Source organism: Macrotis lagotis, chromosome 3 (genome assembly GCF_037893015.1).
Source record: "Macrotis lagotis isolate mMagLag1 chromosome 3, bilby.v1.9.chrom.fasta, whole genome shotgun sequence".
NCBI classification, from domain to species: Eukaryota; Metazoa; Chordata; class Mammalia; order Peramelemorphia; family Peramelidae; genus Macrotis; species Macrotis lagotis.
Window position 1 is genome coordinate 207,155,170 of NC_133660.1, and position 16,981 is coordinate 207,172,150.

The window sequence follows — 16,981 nt, forward strand, 5'->3', positions numbered from 1 at the left end:
ATACATAAACTCCCAGAGGGTAAAACTTATGCATACACTTTTATCTCCACTGCCTGTTACAGTTACAGCACCCATTGCTCATCAAATCTTTTTTTGTTTGATTAGCAAGAGCTATCTAAAAAAATGAAATTAACTTGCTTCCTAAAATATTAAGTCTGGATGGAGGTGAAGTCTGAATGGCTATCTACCTGATAGTTTTTTTTTTTTTAAGGAGACATACACTTTAGGTACGGGTTGGACTAGGGGACCATTAAGACATTTTGTCTCTGAGTCTATGATTCCTTTTAATACTTGGCACTGTATTCACTTCTGCTAGATTTTGCTCATCTTTTTTTTTAACTTTAGTTTGATTTTTTTTCAAATAACAAAAATCTGCTTTTGTGTCACTTGTCACCCCCCAAAAAATTTTGCATAATATATAGGCATAACATTCTTGCATATTCTAATGACTGTGTATAATAAGTAGAACAAATTTCCACATTGACCATGTTTTTATATGTATATAGACAGAGACAGACAGATATCTCAATCTTAACACTGACTCTGTCACTCACCTCTCCAAGAAATGGGTAAGATGTTTAATTATGAGGTCTCTAGAATTGAGATCCTGCCTTCTTAGAGTTCTCTGTCATACTGACTAGACTTGTCATACCACTTCTACTTGAATTTTACAAATAGGTATTTACTGGCTACTCCTAGGTGTCCAGCTCATAGTTCATCGTATAGCAGCTGCTGACAGACATACTGGTTACTTTTAACTGCACCTTTCACTTGGGAAATTTTTCTCTTATTAAGAATTCACCTCAAGTCAAGGGAAAGAACTGAAGCTGAATCTTGAGGTTTTCCCCCAATGTACTTCATCCAGTCCTTCCTAACTTTTGGAGGGTAAGGAAGCAGAGGCCCATACAGGGTTAAAAGACTTGACCAAGGTCACCAAGTTAGCTGTGAGACTCTAGACTTCCTCACTCCTGCCTAGGGGATCTTTAAACTGTTTATTTTTCAGTTTAATTTAATATTTATTCAACTATTTTAAAAAATGAAAAGTCAGAGTCTCTAGCTTCAAGGAGCATTCAGTTCAGTAGAAGAATCAAACATGTGCAAAGATAAATTTAATAATTCCAGATAGAAGGTGACAGAGATAAATGTATAGGATATAACTTTTTCTCCTGAGGATCATGAAAGGCCTCAAGGAAGAGACTATACTTGTGTAGATTCTTTTTTTTTTTATTTTTTTAGGTTTTTGCAAGGCAATGGGTTAAGTGGCTTTGCCCAAGGCCACACAGCTAGGTAATTATTATTAAGTGTCTGAGGCTGGATTTGAACTCAGTCCAGGGCCAGTGCTCTATCCACTGCGCCACCTAGCCGCCCCTGTATGGATTCTTGAAAAGAGATTCTATAATGCCCCATGCCAACATGAGGAAGGCTTGCTTTTCTAGACCTTATGAATATTCTATGTGAATTTATAGAGGTAGGAAAGAATTGGATAAAATCAGAAACATTTTATGAAAGCAAATAACAAATTATGTTGTAAAAGCAGGGTGCAACCAGATTGTGTTGGACCATAAATACCAAGTTCACAAGTTTGTCTTTTAATGAATGAGCATTAATTCTAAAAACTTTCAACAAAAATAATATGTTTAGAAATTCACATGAAGCAGATTCTATATTAACTCCTTGGCTGTTTATTGTTGTTTGTCCTTTGTTCTTGAAGAGTGATGTCTTAACTTGCATGTGAATTCGATTTAAGTGAGGCAGGACTGCAAAGTCATCAGGGTCCAGTGGTAAGACAAAGACTATGAAGACTGGCAATTGCCCCAGATATAGTAGGAGTCCCTGTTTTTGTTTTTGTTTTTGTTTTTTAAGCTAAGGTCTATCCCAAGTCTTAGTTTGTCTGAGGAAACACTCGTTCAGTGGTTGAAAGCTAAGTAAGAATTCAGGCATGTTTGATTTCCCCAAAGAATCGGTCTAAGAAGGGGAGACCTTAGGAATTTGTTTCTTAGTGAAGAATGGAATAGAAAGGAGGAAAGGCTAAGTAAAGAAAAGGATTATTAAACTAGTGATAGTTTGAATGGAGAAAAAAGGTGTCACATTAGAGATATGTTAGGAAAGTAGGATCAATAGAGCACAGCAACTTATTTACTGGAATGAATAAAGGAGAAACCATAGTGAAAAGTTGATTCTGAAGTTTCAGACTTGGACTGAGAAGGGGCTAGTAGTACCATCACTAGAAATAAGGAAATTGGAAGATGAAACAGGTTTACTAAGGAAGACGATTTTAATTTTAGACATAAATTTGAGATGCAGCAAGACATCCAGTTAAAAATATCCAATAGGCAGTGAGAGACTGGACCTCTGGGAAAAGAATGGGACTTTATGACTTTAAAAGACATCTATATAGAGGTGATAAGCCATGGAATAGATGAAGTCCCCCAGACCAAAAAAAAAAGTAGACATTAAAAAAAGAGAGTCAAGGATGGTTGTTCATTTATTGATACATACATACATATCAGCCTGCAGATTGATCAAACACAGGTAGAAGGATAATCTGTAAAGAGCAATATAACAAGCCATGGGTTAAAAAAAAAGTATCATTAGAACTGGTAGTAGTCAGCAGCATCAAATACTACATTGAGAACACTATCCAAAAGGATGATAAGAAGTCATTTGATTCAGCAGCAGGTCATTGGTGATCAGTATTATCTTTCAAGGACAATCCAATCTCCCTGCTGTTTATAAGATGTGTCTGTTTATAAGATGACAAAGTTTTCCTCAAAAAGTTAACATTCTACTTACTAGTAAGATAGAATATGTAAATAGATAAATATAAAATGATAACTTAAGAAAGAGGAAGAAAGCCATAATAACTGAGGAGATCAAGAAAGCTTTTCAGAAGGAGGTGGGACATGAGCTGAGCCTTGAAGTAAGCAAGGGATTCTAAAGGACAAAGGTCAGACAGTTGATGAAAACATTTCCCTGTTCTTCATAGGAAGATTGGAGTTGTGGAATGTCTCATTTGCTGTCAAATTAGGTCACACTGTTAGTTGCATGACTCTACTGGAAGCGGAATAGGAAGTTAAGTTGGGAAATAATTGCAGTTTAAAAAAACAAGGGGCATCAATAACTTTTTTAAAAGTTAGTGTTATGGTCCCTTTTCTTGGGTTTTTCCTTTTTCGACCTACACTTGAAAACCTCCAAGTGGAAGTAACCTCCTATTGCTTTCCCTAAAAAGTCAATTCACCTTTGAGTGGGGGTGGGAGTGTGAGTGGTCATAAGAAAATGAAGACAATGAGGAATTACTCCTCTTTTCATGTATCATCATTGTCATCATCAGTATAAGACAATACTTGAGAGAATGATTGTCTCCATTTTACATTTATATTCCTTTTTCTTAGCACAATGCTTTACATGGAGTAAGCACTGGATAAAGGTTTTTTATTCATCCACACACACCCCTGCCCCCCCCCCCCCCATTTCCATATCTAGGCTTTCCTTTTGATTGGAATGCTCTCCTTTACTCCCTGGTTTTCTTCAAAATTCAACCCAGGGACATCCTACATCAGACTTGCCTGGTTGCTCTAGATGACTTGTTCTTTCCTTGTGCGTGTGCACTCAAAGTTCCCTGTTATCTTCTCTTTGTGTATACATATAGTCTCCCTGTCACCATGTCAGCTTCTTGGGAACACTTGTCCTCATTAACAATTTGTTGATGACAAAGTTAGTAACTCCTGTTTCCATTCAGTCTCTCCCACAATATAGCTGTGGTCCCTAGTGAATCAATGACTTTTATTATCTGCCACTATCCACATTTTCCCAGGAATGCTGCATTCTAGTGAACATCATAACATAAATAAAGCCAAACTCCAAAGCTTATTGCTTGGTGAAACTTCCTGTCATGTTGATGTGTCTTTTGGGGAGTATTTGTGAATAGATAAAAAGACACTTAGTAACCACTTACTCTGTGCAAAGAACTGTCCTAAGGATACAACTAGAAAAGCAAAGCAGTCTCTAACTTTGGGGAGTTTATAGACTTGAGGAAGAGATAACATATGGAGAGTGGCCTCTAGAGAGAGATTTTGGTTCAGAAGGCCATGGGGATGGTGAGTGGAGCAATAGAGGAACAGATCTACAGACCCATATTGTTAACAGAGCTAGAAGGGAGCAGTAAGAGAGAAGGTAGGGGGAAGGTGAGGTGTGGAGAGTGAGGGATGACTGAAGAAGCCCTGATATGAGCCATGGAGGGGCATTCACCAGGACAAATCATACCACTGTTTGTTACCAGTCTTCAGTTTACTGAACTGCTGCCTCCTCCACAGAGAGGCCTTTCCCCTAGGAGTCACCTAAAATTGATTTTATGTATACTCACATGTCTGTCTTATCAAATGGAAGCTCCTTGATGATAGCAACTGTTGGAGTTTTCTTTTGTATCCCAGCACTGAGTCTGGGACACAGTAAGTGCTTAACAAATGCTTGTAACTTGATCAAATAATAGTAAATGCATTTATTCCATTCTGTTAAGAGCCAGGGGCTTATGTCAGAACTGTAAACTTAAAGAAGGCAATGCTTTTGTCTGAACTGAGGAAAATTGAGGCCCAGAGAGACTAAGGGACTCATCTGTCCAAAGTAACACAGCTAGTTAGTGACAAACCCTGAACTACAAATTGAGTCAACTTTGCAAATATTGTTTCCTAACAAATGAGAGGCTCCTTGGGGTGGCTAGGTGGCGCAGTGGATAAAGCACCAGCCTTGGAGTCAGGAGTACCTGGGTTCAAATCCAGTCTCAGACACTTAGTAATTACCTAGCTGTGTGCCCTTGGGCAAGCCACTTAACCCCATTTGCCTTGCAAAAATCAAAAAAAAAAAAATCAAATGAGAGGCTCCAAAAGTTGTTTTCCGTACATCCTCACATTGTTTCAGATGCTCTCCTTTGACTTTCTTTAAACTTTTGTTTTCTACTTATCTACTTAAATGACTTCAGACAAGTAATTTTCCCTTTCTGGGCATCAGTTTCTCTTCCTAAAATTAGGTTTTTGTTTTCCTTGTTCATTTAAGACTCCTTTCAATTCTAAATCCTTCATCCCCTCTATAATGCAGATCGAAGATACAGCTATCCTCTCCTCCTGCCAAGCGTAAGAGAGAGGCCAGTCCATCAGTGGTCCGAACAAGGGGTCAGCAGAAAGTGGAAGAAGCACCAGGAAAAAAGACAAAACGTTCACACTGAGCATTTCCACCTCTGGTTTGAAAAAAGTGGTAAGAGAGGACCCTCTCAGGGCCATCCACTTTTTCAGAAGAAAGAGGACACGCATGTGCTATACATTACCAGACGCAAGCTTTCTCTTGTTATGTTTTGAACAGCTTTACAGACTCTTGTTTATAGGAGATATGTACATTTATTTCAGATAAAGGAAAATAAGTTTACTTTGTATCTCAATTTAAAACAAAGTAGTTGTATATTTTAACATTCAAAGTTGGGATTTCCCAATGTGACAGACATCGCTAATGCAAAAGCTTCCAACCCACCAGGCACCTGATTGCCTCCTGATAATCTTTGTACAGTATATAAACATGTAAAAATAGGTTGTATTTTACTCTATGTATGATGCTACTCAATGATGATGAACACTTTATTTATTTTACAGAGAAGACTTATCTGTGAACTTTACTATATATCTCTGTTTATTTTTATTTTCTCTTTTTTTTTAAATAAAAACAGGTTTTAAATGCTATGCAGTCATCAGTAGGAATTGTTTCAGGCCTCTGCCCTGAACTTATCTCAACATAATGTGGCAGGAGGTAAAGAGTTATTTCGCATGTATTCAAGTAAGTAGATTAGTTAAAGAAAGGGACTCAGTTGTTTTTCTGTTCACAGTTGTGTCTATGTTTAAGAAACTATATCTTGTTTTTAAATTACATTCACATATGTGACTTTATTACCAACCTAAATGAAGTAAAAATAGTTCTAGTTTAGGAAAATTCATGCCATCTTCACCAGAAATTTTTCCAGTTGAGATTCAATCCAACTACTCTGTGTTATTCCAAAGCTTACCTTCTTCTTTCAGTATTTGTCCTTTTCAATGAAGAGAGATCCATTGAAGATGAAAAAATCCATTTCTTCTTACATCTGTAGAGTTTTGACATTTTATGTTCTGTTTTATACACAGGTATTTCAGAATAAAACCTGGTCTTATGGCCAGAGCCTTTTTTTAACATGTTTTAACTCCCATAAGAACAAATTGTCCAAGCTAAGTTTTTCATAAAGATTAAACTTTTCTTAAGATCAGATTTGTCTCTTGCAATGATGTAATAAGTTGCCAAATAATCTGAGATTATTTTACAATGTTGTGTTCATATTCTTATGTTTTATAATTAAAATTTACATTCTGTGTGGGGCTTTTTTTTTGGACTCTTATGTAAGGTGGATATTTCTGTCATTTTACATGGTTTCTTACTGAGATTTTATAATATAAATTATAAAATGTTTCCCAAAACTTGAGTTGTAAGATATTTTTCTGCTTTAAAATTCTTCAGATAAGACTCCCTTTGAGATACTTTACCTTTGGATAGCTATTTATGACAATGCAGACCTAACCTAAGAAACATAAGTTAATATTTTTTTACCCCATGACAAAATATTTCACCAAAACACCATAGAATTTGTAGATGTAGAAGAGACTTTAAGTATCATTTAGTCCAACCCCATGATTCCTTCTCAGAAAAGAAATGTGAGTTAATGAATGTAAGGTGCTATAATATTTGAGAGAAGCCTTTAAGAATGCTTTATTTTCAATTTACTACACCTCTCTGGATGTATCTCAGAATCCTAACTTATATTTTTAAAAATGTACTGTTTTTATGATTTTTCCACAAAGATCACTGTAAGAAATTTTTATTTATAAACCACCTGTTTTTGGATTCTCAAATTCCTATTCTGCGTACCCTTGGCTTTTGCCATGAAAATTCTGCTGAATAGACAACTCCCTAGTCTGTCAATATGCACAGACAGAAAGGTAGGGTCCAGCAGATATAAACAGAATTTAAACTAGTCAGAGAACTGAGTTGTCAAACAGATCTGCTTCCTGCTACCAGAACCCATTACAATCAGAATCTGTTTAACTCCTTCATTTTAGAGGTGGTGATACAGAGGGCAGTGACTTGTCCAAAGTTAAAGAACTGGTAAGTTTTTGATTCAGGACTAGTATTTGATTTCCTGACTTAAAATTCAATATTCTTTTACAAGCTACAAAGACAAGAAGCAGGAATCTTTCTACCTGTCTGGTAGAGATAGTGGCCTTCCCAGGAAAATACATTTATGGATGGCAGTAGCCTCCAAATGCCTACTTGACCAACTCTACATACCAAAGTATTTCCAAGCTATAAACTCCTAATTATTATAGCCCTGGAATAAAAATAAAACCACACGTTTCCAAGCTAATTCTATGGAGTTTATTGCTAATATATAAAGCATTGGTGGAAACTAAAAAAAAAAAGATAGAAGAATGCATCCTCCAATCAGCCCAGCTTCCTATTCATACCTGTCCATACAATTTCTTGGAGGTCCTGGTCCCTAAGGCAAAAACATGCTTATGGTTTCCTCTAGATAAAATTTGTTTGGCTATTTGTTGATCTTGTTTTTTATTTAGATACCTTTCTACCACCTATAAATGTTTGTACTAGTTGATTTACTAAAAAAAGCATTATTTATTTACAAGCATTTATATGATTGAAAAAAGGTTTTTTGTTTTTTAATATTTGAAGAACCAGCCTGAAATTTCAATGGACACTACATGTTAGATTTTTTTTTTGTGAAAAAAAGCTTAGTTTCAGTGGCCGCTAGGTGGCGCAGTGGATAAAAGCACCAGCCCTGGAGTCAGGAGTACCTAGGTTCAAATCCGGTCTCAGAGACTTAATAATTACCTAGCTGTGTGGCCTTGGGCAAGTCACTTAACCCCATTGCCTAGCAAAAAAATCTAAAAAAAAAACAAAGAAAAAGAAAAGAAAAAAGCTTAGTTTACAAGTCTCATCAGGATTAATTTGAAATACTTTACTCTAGCTATAATTGCTCATAACCATTCAATTATCAATACAAATAAGATATTTTTCTTCATGCCTACCCAAGTGATTGTAAAACAATCTTCCTCTCCTTTCTTAGCACTTCTGATTAGTGATGATGCAGTCAGCTCTAAAAGCAAAATCACTTTACATTGTTTGATCCACAGATTTATTAAAATACATTTTGTCTCTAAAACAAGATTATTTAAAGCTTGTAGGGGTATTTTTCTTGTTTTATTTTACATTTAAAAAATAGTTTTAGTTTGCAGAAAAAGGACAAAATATTTAGTCCTGAGATCCAGAAGTCATTTTCCTCTTTTTTGAAAAACAGTTATTGTTCCACATGGCAGGAAAAATGTTTATGCTATTATAATGGATATTATTGTAGAATCTATTCTCAAAAAAAAGATATAAAATTTGTTTGCAGGTGCATAGATAATTCTAAGATGTAGCAAAGCCAGCAAGATACATTAATATATTTCTCCTTTTCTTAAAATGTTAGGTCAGTCACCAAGCAATAAAGTTCATTGTGTAATAAAATAACTGCTAACGTAAAGAAAAAGTATGCCTCATCTAGATAAAAATTTAAGATTCTTCCACAATGTAAAGGTCATGGTCATCTTTCTGGGAGTATCCATCCATCTACTCTGTTCTCACTTTAACTGTTATTCCCTCATTTCTCAATACTATCCTAGGCCATCACATTCCCTAATTGGCCCCCTGGTAAATCAGTTCAGCTCTCCAATCAGTCCCCTTTTCACATATCCCTTACCCTCTTATCCTATCTCTAGTTATGACTTGCTAAACCACATCTCTAAACTGAACCTATCATATTCCTCCACTCCTTTTCATGCTGCTGAATAGAACTAGAGGAAATCATGAAACTACTGACTATGAAGTTATACTTATTAATCTTCCTTGGTCTCAGTATAGTAAAACAATCCTGATGTTCTTTTATCTCCCCACAGCAAGTGTTCCAAACTCTTCTCTTTTTCAAGTTACCCCCTCCCTCCATATTTCAATGAAAACTGAGACCACTTACCAAGTGCTTCCTCTTCCCCTAGGTGCCACAGAAATAGAGCCAGGAAGATCTAAGTTCAAATTCTTTAGGCACTAGTATAGGCAAGACTAAGCAAGGCTTGCCTCCAGCACCTACCTTCCAGAGCAATTATAAAACTCATTACAAAGCTCTACATAAATGTTATCAAATCCTGACATTGCTCTTCAAGAACTTCAAAAATCCAGTTTCTGATGAAGTAACACTTCAGTTTGCCAAAACCAAGTCCTCTGGATGCATCCTTGATCCCATCTATCATTTCTAACACTATTATCCCCAGTGTCTCTCTAATCTGTGGGCTATCTTTATCTACTGACTCCTTCCCTGCTTCATACAAACATGCCCTGGTCTCCCTCATCCTTAATCCTTATTTGATCATGCCATTCTACCTACTATCATCTGCTGTCTCTTCTCAATTACACCCAAAAAACATCTACATCAGCACCATGCTTCTATTCCCTATCTTCTAAACCCTCTGGGATAAAACTTCCTACCTCATTATTCAACTGAAGGGACTCTCCAAGGTTACCAATGATCTCTTCATTATCAAATCTAATCAGTTCTTATCCTTCTTCACCTCTACAGGATTTGACACTTGATCATCCTCTCCTATATAAAATGATTTTCCTTTTGGAGTTTTCATGACTATTTTGCCTTGGTTCTCCTGCCAATCTGACCATTCTTTTCCTAGATTATCATCTATATCATGCTCATTAATTGGTGTCTTCCTTAGACAGGCAGTCTTCCCCTTTTTTTTTTCCTATACTATCTCAAGTGATGATTTCCATTGATTCCCATGGATTCATTTATCTTGGGGTAGATGATTCCCAGATCTATTTAGCCCTGATCTCACATAACCAGCTTTTGTTGCATATTAAAAAATGGTTCCCTAGGTATCACAAACATCTCATTTCCAAAACATAACTATCTTTGATCTCTTAAAAACCTTCCCTTCTTCTAAATGTCCTTATTGATATTTATTGTGCCACCATTCTTCTAATCCAGGTTAGGATTCTCAGCTTCATCCTTAGCTCTTCTGTCTCATCTAGATTATCAAATCATTTGCCAAATCTTGTCATTTCTCTATAATATCTTCCCCATACAAATTTTCTGCACTGACAAAACCATTATCTTAACTCAGATCCTCATAACATCTTGCCCATACTATCATTTCCTAATTGGTTTCCTCCATCTCCACTTAACCTGTCAAAATGATTTTCCTAAAGTGAGGGTCTAATCATGTCATCCCCTACTTGACTCCCAGTGGCTCTCTTTTACCATTAGGATCAAATAGAAAGTCCTTTAGTTGCCATTTAAACTTCTCCATAACCTGACTTCTTAATTTTTTAGGCTTTTTTACATTTTATTTATCTCCTTTGATGCAGTGACAGTGACCTCCATGTTCCAACTACCTGCTCCATGTCCTGACCCCAAATGCTCCCCCCTCCTCCTCTTCACCCTTTAGTTAGGCATCAGGATAGCTCTCATCCCCATCCATTCTAAGAGGACCTGTTGTCTTCGCCTTGAAATGTTGGTTCTCTGAGAGGAGGGCACTATTTTGTTTCTCCCCACCCCATCCCCAGCCCTTAGCACAATCTAAGTAACAAGTGCTTGTGGATTGATTGGAGTTCATCTTTCTTTTAGCACTGTTGAACCATTGCTTTTTCTTCAGTTTTTCTAGTACATGCCCTTTGTTGATTTCCCAGCCAGATGTGCTGCTCATTTAAATAAGATCTGTAAAGTGCTAAACATAGTGCTTGACTTATTAAGTACTTATCCTCTTCCCACTCATTTCTATCATATGGCCCATTATTTGAAGGACTCAAATATGGAGTTATTTATTCTCTTTAAGTCCTACAACTTCAACAGCCAAAGCTATATTTAGGACTTAAAGCTAAATAGGCCTATAGATTGATTCAGCATGCTTGAGGGAAACAGGAAAATAATAGTCTCAGCATTTTATTTCCTGAAACCCTATTCTGAAGCCACTTGGCATAAAGGTCATCCTGAATTCTTAAAAGTTCTCCCAATGGCATGGAAACTGATGGAAAGGTTTTGCCTATGTCATCCAAAAACCAATTTAAATAAGCATGGCTAGGATCCAAGGGGTGGGATTCCAGATGATGAAACCATCAACTAAGGCCTGACACAAGGGAACTGCTCATACTGAATCCTTGAAGCATCTAATTTATATCTGTGAGGTACATGTTTAATTGCCGTTTTAGCTCTCAAAACTGGTCCCTTCTGTGAAGACATCTCACAGTTAGCTTCGAGATGCAACAAAGCACTAGTTGAACATCGGGGTCGGCTAGGTGGCACAGTGCGTAGAGCACCGGCCCTGGAGTCAGGAGTACCTGAGTTCAAATCAGGCCTCAAACACTTAATAATTACCCATCTGTGTGGCCTTGGGCAAGCCACTTAACCCCATTGCCTTGCAAAAAAAAACAAAAAAAAAGTTGAAGATCCTATCTACAATAATGGATTCTCAGGTTGAGTCGGAAATAAAGGCTGTCCTTGGACACTGCTGCCATCTTGAATTCTAGAAGTTCCTTAAAATTGCCATTAATGCTAAAGGAATGTCCCAGTCCTTATTCTCTGCCTGATTTGGGGGCATCATTCTGGGCTTTTCAAAATTGAACTTCAACTGGTTTACTCATCCATTTTTTTGTGCTAGTTATCAATTTAGATAGATTGAGAGCTTTTTAGTAGGGGTACTCATGGAACTGTTGCAACTGGACTATGAAAGTGTCCTTAATCTCCATTGTTAGAAAAAGTAACCAGTCGCCCTCAAGCCAGACATTGATGAGAACCATTTTTTCATTTAAATCAATTATTTTTCAACATCCCAGTAACATTTGAGTGACTTTCTCTAATAATACATCTGTCTACTATCCAAAATTTCAAATCTCATTAAGAAAAATGCCTTTCTGACATCTTCAGGCCAGTTTTTTATTCACTATGCTGCATGGCCTCTAAATACTGTAGTACAATTGGATAAAGAAAACATAATGATGTTTGACCTTCATTGTCAAATGAAGGGAGGTGATGCCATGACATACTCATGACATTGGGGAGGTGGTGCCATGACATACACATAAATTGGATGGGGGGGGGGGGGGGTTCTGTGCTAAGTCACCAGCCTCACTTTCTTCTCCAGAGCTACCAGGGTCCAATGGTCAGATAAGGATCAGGATGACTGGAGATGGCCCTAAATGAGAGGTAATCAGAGTTAAGTGATTTGTCCAAGATCACACAGCTAGTAAATAAAGGTCAGATTTGGACTTGAGTCCTCCTGACTTAAGGACTAGAATTCAAGGATTGGCTCTGCAGAGGATGACTGTAACTCTCTTAGGTTCTAAGGTAGAATGCTATTGAGTTCACAAGAACCCATCAATGTACTTCTCAGTAACAATGTTCACAATCAGCCTAAAGCAGAGACATTTAGTAAAAAACAGTAACTACAAAACATTCTTACCAATTGAGTCACCTTCTCTGAGACAGTGTCTAGAAAGAATGAGCACAAATGTGAAGTACAATGGTAGTGGGATATATCCTTAGAGAACACCCATGCCAAGGAAACTTCCCAACTTGAGAAGTGTAGAGCCTGCACAGAAGTCCTCCATTCTACTGTGGGGGCTCTTTGAGAATAGCATCTTGGCTGAATGAGTTACTCAACTAAGTTCCCAGGGTCTGCTCCTCTTCAAACTCAACTCTATAGTCAGTGCTAGCTCTCTTGGGTCCATGGCCAGCTGTCTTCTCTGTAGCCAGTTCCATTCCTCCAAACTGCTTCCTTTCTTAAATGCCTGCCTTCCTGAACAGGTCAAAAACAAAATCATTTTTGCTCTCACATAGTTTATGTTCTACTTGAGGAGAAGAGAAGAAAACATACACACAGATATGTAGAAATTACTTTCAAGCTGGTTCAGGATATATTTTCAGAAGTTGTTTGAAAGAAGCTTGGGTTTCTAATAGCTTAAGGTTAAGAGATCCATCCCCACAGAGGCATAGAAACAGCTGAAGTGTCTTACAGGGAATGGCAAATAGGGCAGTTTGACTGAAATGGAGACTGTAAGGAGAATGTATTTCATATGAAATAAACAGGGAAATTGGGTTATGTAAGGCTTTAATTGCAAGCTGAGGTCTTTCCCTCCTAGCATCAGGACCCACAGTTAAGGTTGTTCCTTGTCTCTAGACACAGTTGGGTTTAGATAAATAACCATTATTTACATTATAAATAAATAAAAGTAGCTAATTTGTTTTTAAAAGATACCAAGAATATTTTATTCTAGAGTTGGCATGTTATAGTAAAAAAGGGGGGAGGGGGAAGGGTTATTGAAGTTAGAGTCAGAGCTACTAAAATCTTTTTGAGTAGGTGAATAATATAGTTAGATCCATATTTAGGAGCATGTTTGGCAACTATGTGGAAGATAAATTGGAAAGGGCACAAACTAGAGATAGGGAAACCAATAGAAGTTACTGTAATAGTCCAAATGAGAGAAGATGGAGCTTATAATCAAATAAGGTAAAAGGAGGTATAGTAAAATAATTTTCACAAGCAAAGCAAAATAAATTCATAGGAGAGGTTTGGACCAAGGGCTATGAGAAACCTGAGGAAAGGGCATTATTCAGCTCAGGAGACTGGAAGGCATTTGAGTTAATCATGGGAGGAAAGAAAAAACTAAAACAGACATGGGGGTTAATTTCCAACAAGGAAAATGGCCATGACAAGAAAGGAAGTAAAAAGCAGTCCAGTATGGTTAGAACCAACAGGAGCAGGATAACTTAGCCAGGCAAAGTCATTTTAGTGGCAGCCTTTTTTTTAATCTTGAGATTCTACTTTCTTCCAGAAGCCCTGAAGGTTTCTGAGTGAGAGTGGTAAATTAAAGTGTTACATTAAGATAGTTACTTCACTAGCAATGTGAAGGATGAATTTGAGGAGGAAAAGGCAATCAGGTAACTGCCTACTAGACAGATTCTACAAAATCCCCTGATGACTGAACGGATATTGGAAAAACTTTTTTTTTTAATTTCTGGCTAGACAAAATAATCATTTGTTTGAGTAGCGTGCTTTCAACATGCCGTTCCCGACTTTCTTTTTTTTATTTTTAAGTTTCCTTGTCTGTCGAATGTGATCTTAGGTGGTTTCCCTCTAGGATTCCTGCTTCTTTCTGACGTTCTAGGAGGGTTGTTCTAGTCAGCGTGCAATCGATGGGGGGGAGGGGGGGGGGAGAGACTCCGCAGTGAAAAGGGATGCTCTCTAGGTGGCGCGCGTCATCTACTACAGTGCTCAGCTCTCAACTTGGATTAATAAGAGTTTTAAACTAAGGAGTCTTAGCTCTAAACACACACAGCACCTAAGAATAAACAGAAGGCCAAAGGTGTCTTAGAATGTTTTACCTCGACTACTCCTGGGCCTCTGAGCTTTACAAAACTTAAGGGGTATTTGTTCGTTGGACGTTTGGGAAAGAAGAAAGAAAGAAAGAAAGAAAGAAAGAAAGAAAGAAAGAAAGAAAGAAAGAAAGAAAGAAAGAAAGAAAGAAAGAAAGAAAGAAAGAGAGAAAGGAAGGAAGAAAGAAGGAAAGGAAGAAAAGGGAAATAGAAAAGGAAGGAGGAAAAGAAAGAATGAAAGGAAAAAGAAAAGGGAGAAAGAAAAAAGGAAGAAAAGAAAAACGAGAAAGGAAAGGGAGGAACAAGGAAAGAGAGGAAAAGAAATGAAGAAGGGTGAAAGGGAAAAAAGGAAGAGAAAAAAGACAAATTAGAGAGGAAAGGAAGGAAGGAAGGAAAGGGAGGAAAAAGTAAAGGAGGGGGGGGGGGAGAGAGAGAGAGGAAGGGAGGGAGAAAAGAAAAGACCATGAAGTGGAGAGTTTATTTAAAAATGCTGATGGGGTTAGGTAAAGTGTTTGCCTTGGGGTCCCTAGTGAGCAAACACTCGGGGAGGAGTTGTGTGTATACCAGCTAGGGGATTGTCTGTCCTGACAGCCACATTTTAATTCTATCAGTGAGCGTCCCAGAGTGAATTTCTTCCGCCTTTCTTTCCTATGCCCAGAGGTTGGGAGCGGTGGGTGATCTTGCATCCAGCTCTCCAAATCTCAGTGCAAGTCTATGTCTGTTTTTCTCTCTCTCTGATTGTCACTGCTTCTCTACCTCTGTTTCTCTGCCTGTTCTGTCCCTCCGGGGCTTTCATGCTTTCTCCAGGTACTCCGGTCCCTGCGTATTTGTCCTCTGCCTCCATCTGCACCTCGGGGTCTGGGCGGTTTTCTTTGCATCTCTCTCCCTGCCCCTCCCGGTGTGATTTAGCCCGTCAGTATCCTATCTCTCACAAATCTAGGGGCGTCTCAGAGTAACGCGGCCCCACTGCCAGGTTCGGGCTTCCTGCTCTCCGAGTTGTGACTTATGCCGGGTAGTGCCCGGGCCGCAGGCGACGCCGGCGCCTCCGGGGCTGAGGCAGAGCTCTCTGCCCTCGCCGGCTCCAGGCTCTCCCTGCGCCTGCTAGTGAATCCCTGGCATCCTCCCCCGAGGTCCTAGGAGGATCACTACGGGATTCAAGACACAGTTTAACCCTGGCTCCACAGGGAAGGGAAGGGGGGGGGGGGTCGTCAACAAATCGGGACCCTGTCGGGAAAAGATCCGGCAGCAAACGGATCGGAGAAGGTGGGCCAGTGGGCTTCCAGTAGCTGCCGGAGGCAGATTTCCCTGGGAGGCCTCGGGAGCTGCTGCCGCTCTTACCCTCTCCTTCAGAGTCCTGAGCAGTCCCGCGGAAGCAGCCGCTTCAAGGAGCGGCCCTGGTGGCACTTGTGCTCAGAGCCAATAAATTAGCTTCTAGATCGCAGGACAAACAAACCCAAGAGGCTCCTCCAGCGCCCAGCCGCCCGCCCTGCCCGCCGCAGGAGGTGGCTGAGGAGAGAGAGAGAGAGAGAGAGAGAGAGAGAGAGAGAGAGAGAGAGAGAGAGAGAGAGGAGAGAGACAGAGGCAGAGAGACAGAGGCAGAGAGAGACAGAGAGAGAATAGAAAAACGGAAAGAAAACTGGAATAAGAGATGTAGAATAAGTGGAGAGGCAGGAGAGTGAAGGAGAGGAGATAGATACAAGAGAGGAAGGAAAGAGAAGGGGGCCAGAAAGGGATTAGGAAGTTAGGAAGAAGCAGAGGAGAGGAAAGGGGAAAGGAGAAGAGAGGAAAGCGAAGAGAGGAAAAGAGGCGGGGACACTGCCTACTGAAGGGGCTCTTGAAAACTGCAGAAAAGAACCCAAAGCGCAAACCAGACCACCCAGGCCGCTGGAGGCCAAAGCAGCTCGGTCTGCCCCTGCGGGCCGGGGGCAGGCAGGCTGCACCCTCTCCCAGCAGCTCGGCAGACGCCCCCCCCAGCCCTCCTCAGCGCTCACCTCTTTCTGCTCCGCGTCCACAGGCATGCCCACCGCTTCTCAGAGGAGGCACCTCCAGCCCCCACCACTCCGCGGATGCGGTTCCGCCACTAGTCCAAGCAGGCGCCGCTCGGCACCCAGGCCGGGGCCTGGCCCCACTTCCACTGGGCAAGCCTGAGAAATCGGGAAAGAATTATAACCATTGTAAACTAACCGCAGGTCTCTCCGACCGTTTGGACTTGGAGGCTTGCAGATCAGGCTTTCGCAAACTCTCCGCTTCTCGGGAGCAGGATTTCAAAAACGTCTCCCCAAAAGTCTTCACCCCCCCCACTCCCTGAAGCTCTGGGAGTTGATTCTCCGTAGCTCCATCCGAGGCGAGCCCTCCCTATGTGGGCATAAGGGGTGTCTCCCGCTCACCCAACGTCAGCAAATAATCCCCATTCACCCTACACTACCTTCCCTGAGAATATTTACCCACGCCAAGAAAACCCGCAACATACACTCAAGTGCATGTTGGGAA

General features: G+C 39.7%; 1 protein-coding gene across 1 annotated transcript in view; it reads left to right on the plus strand.

Annotated features, from left to right (window-relative positions):
- Positions 1-6,277, plus strand: part of BOD1L1 (biorientation of chromosomes in cell division 1 like 1) — a 79,476-nt gene extending 73,199 nt beyond the window's left edge. Inside the window, exon 26 of the mRNA XM_074229778.1 lies at positions 5,092-6,277. Within this exon, the coding sequence (XP_074085879.1) occupies positions 5,092-5,218 (127 nt within the window). The 3' untranslated portion in view covers positions 5,219-6,277. The remainder of the gene's footprint in view (positions 1-5,091) is intronic.
- The last annotated feature ends 10,704 nt before the right edge of the window (positions 6,278-16,981 follow it).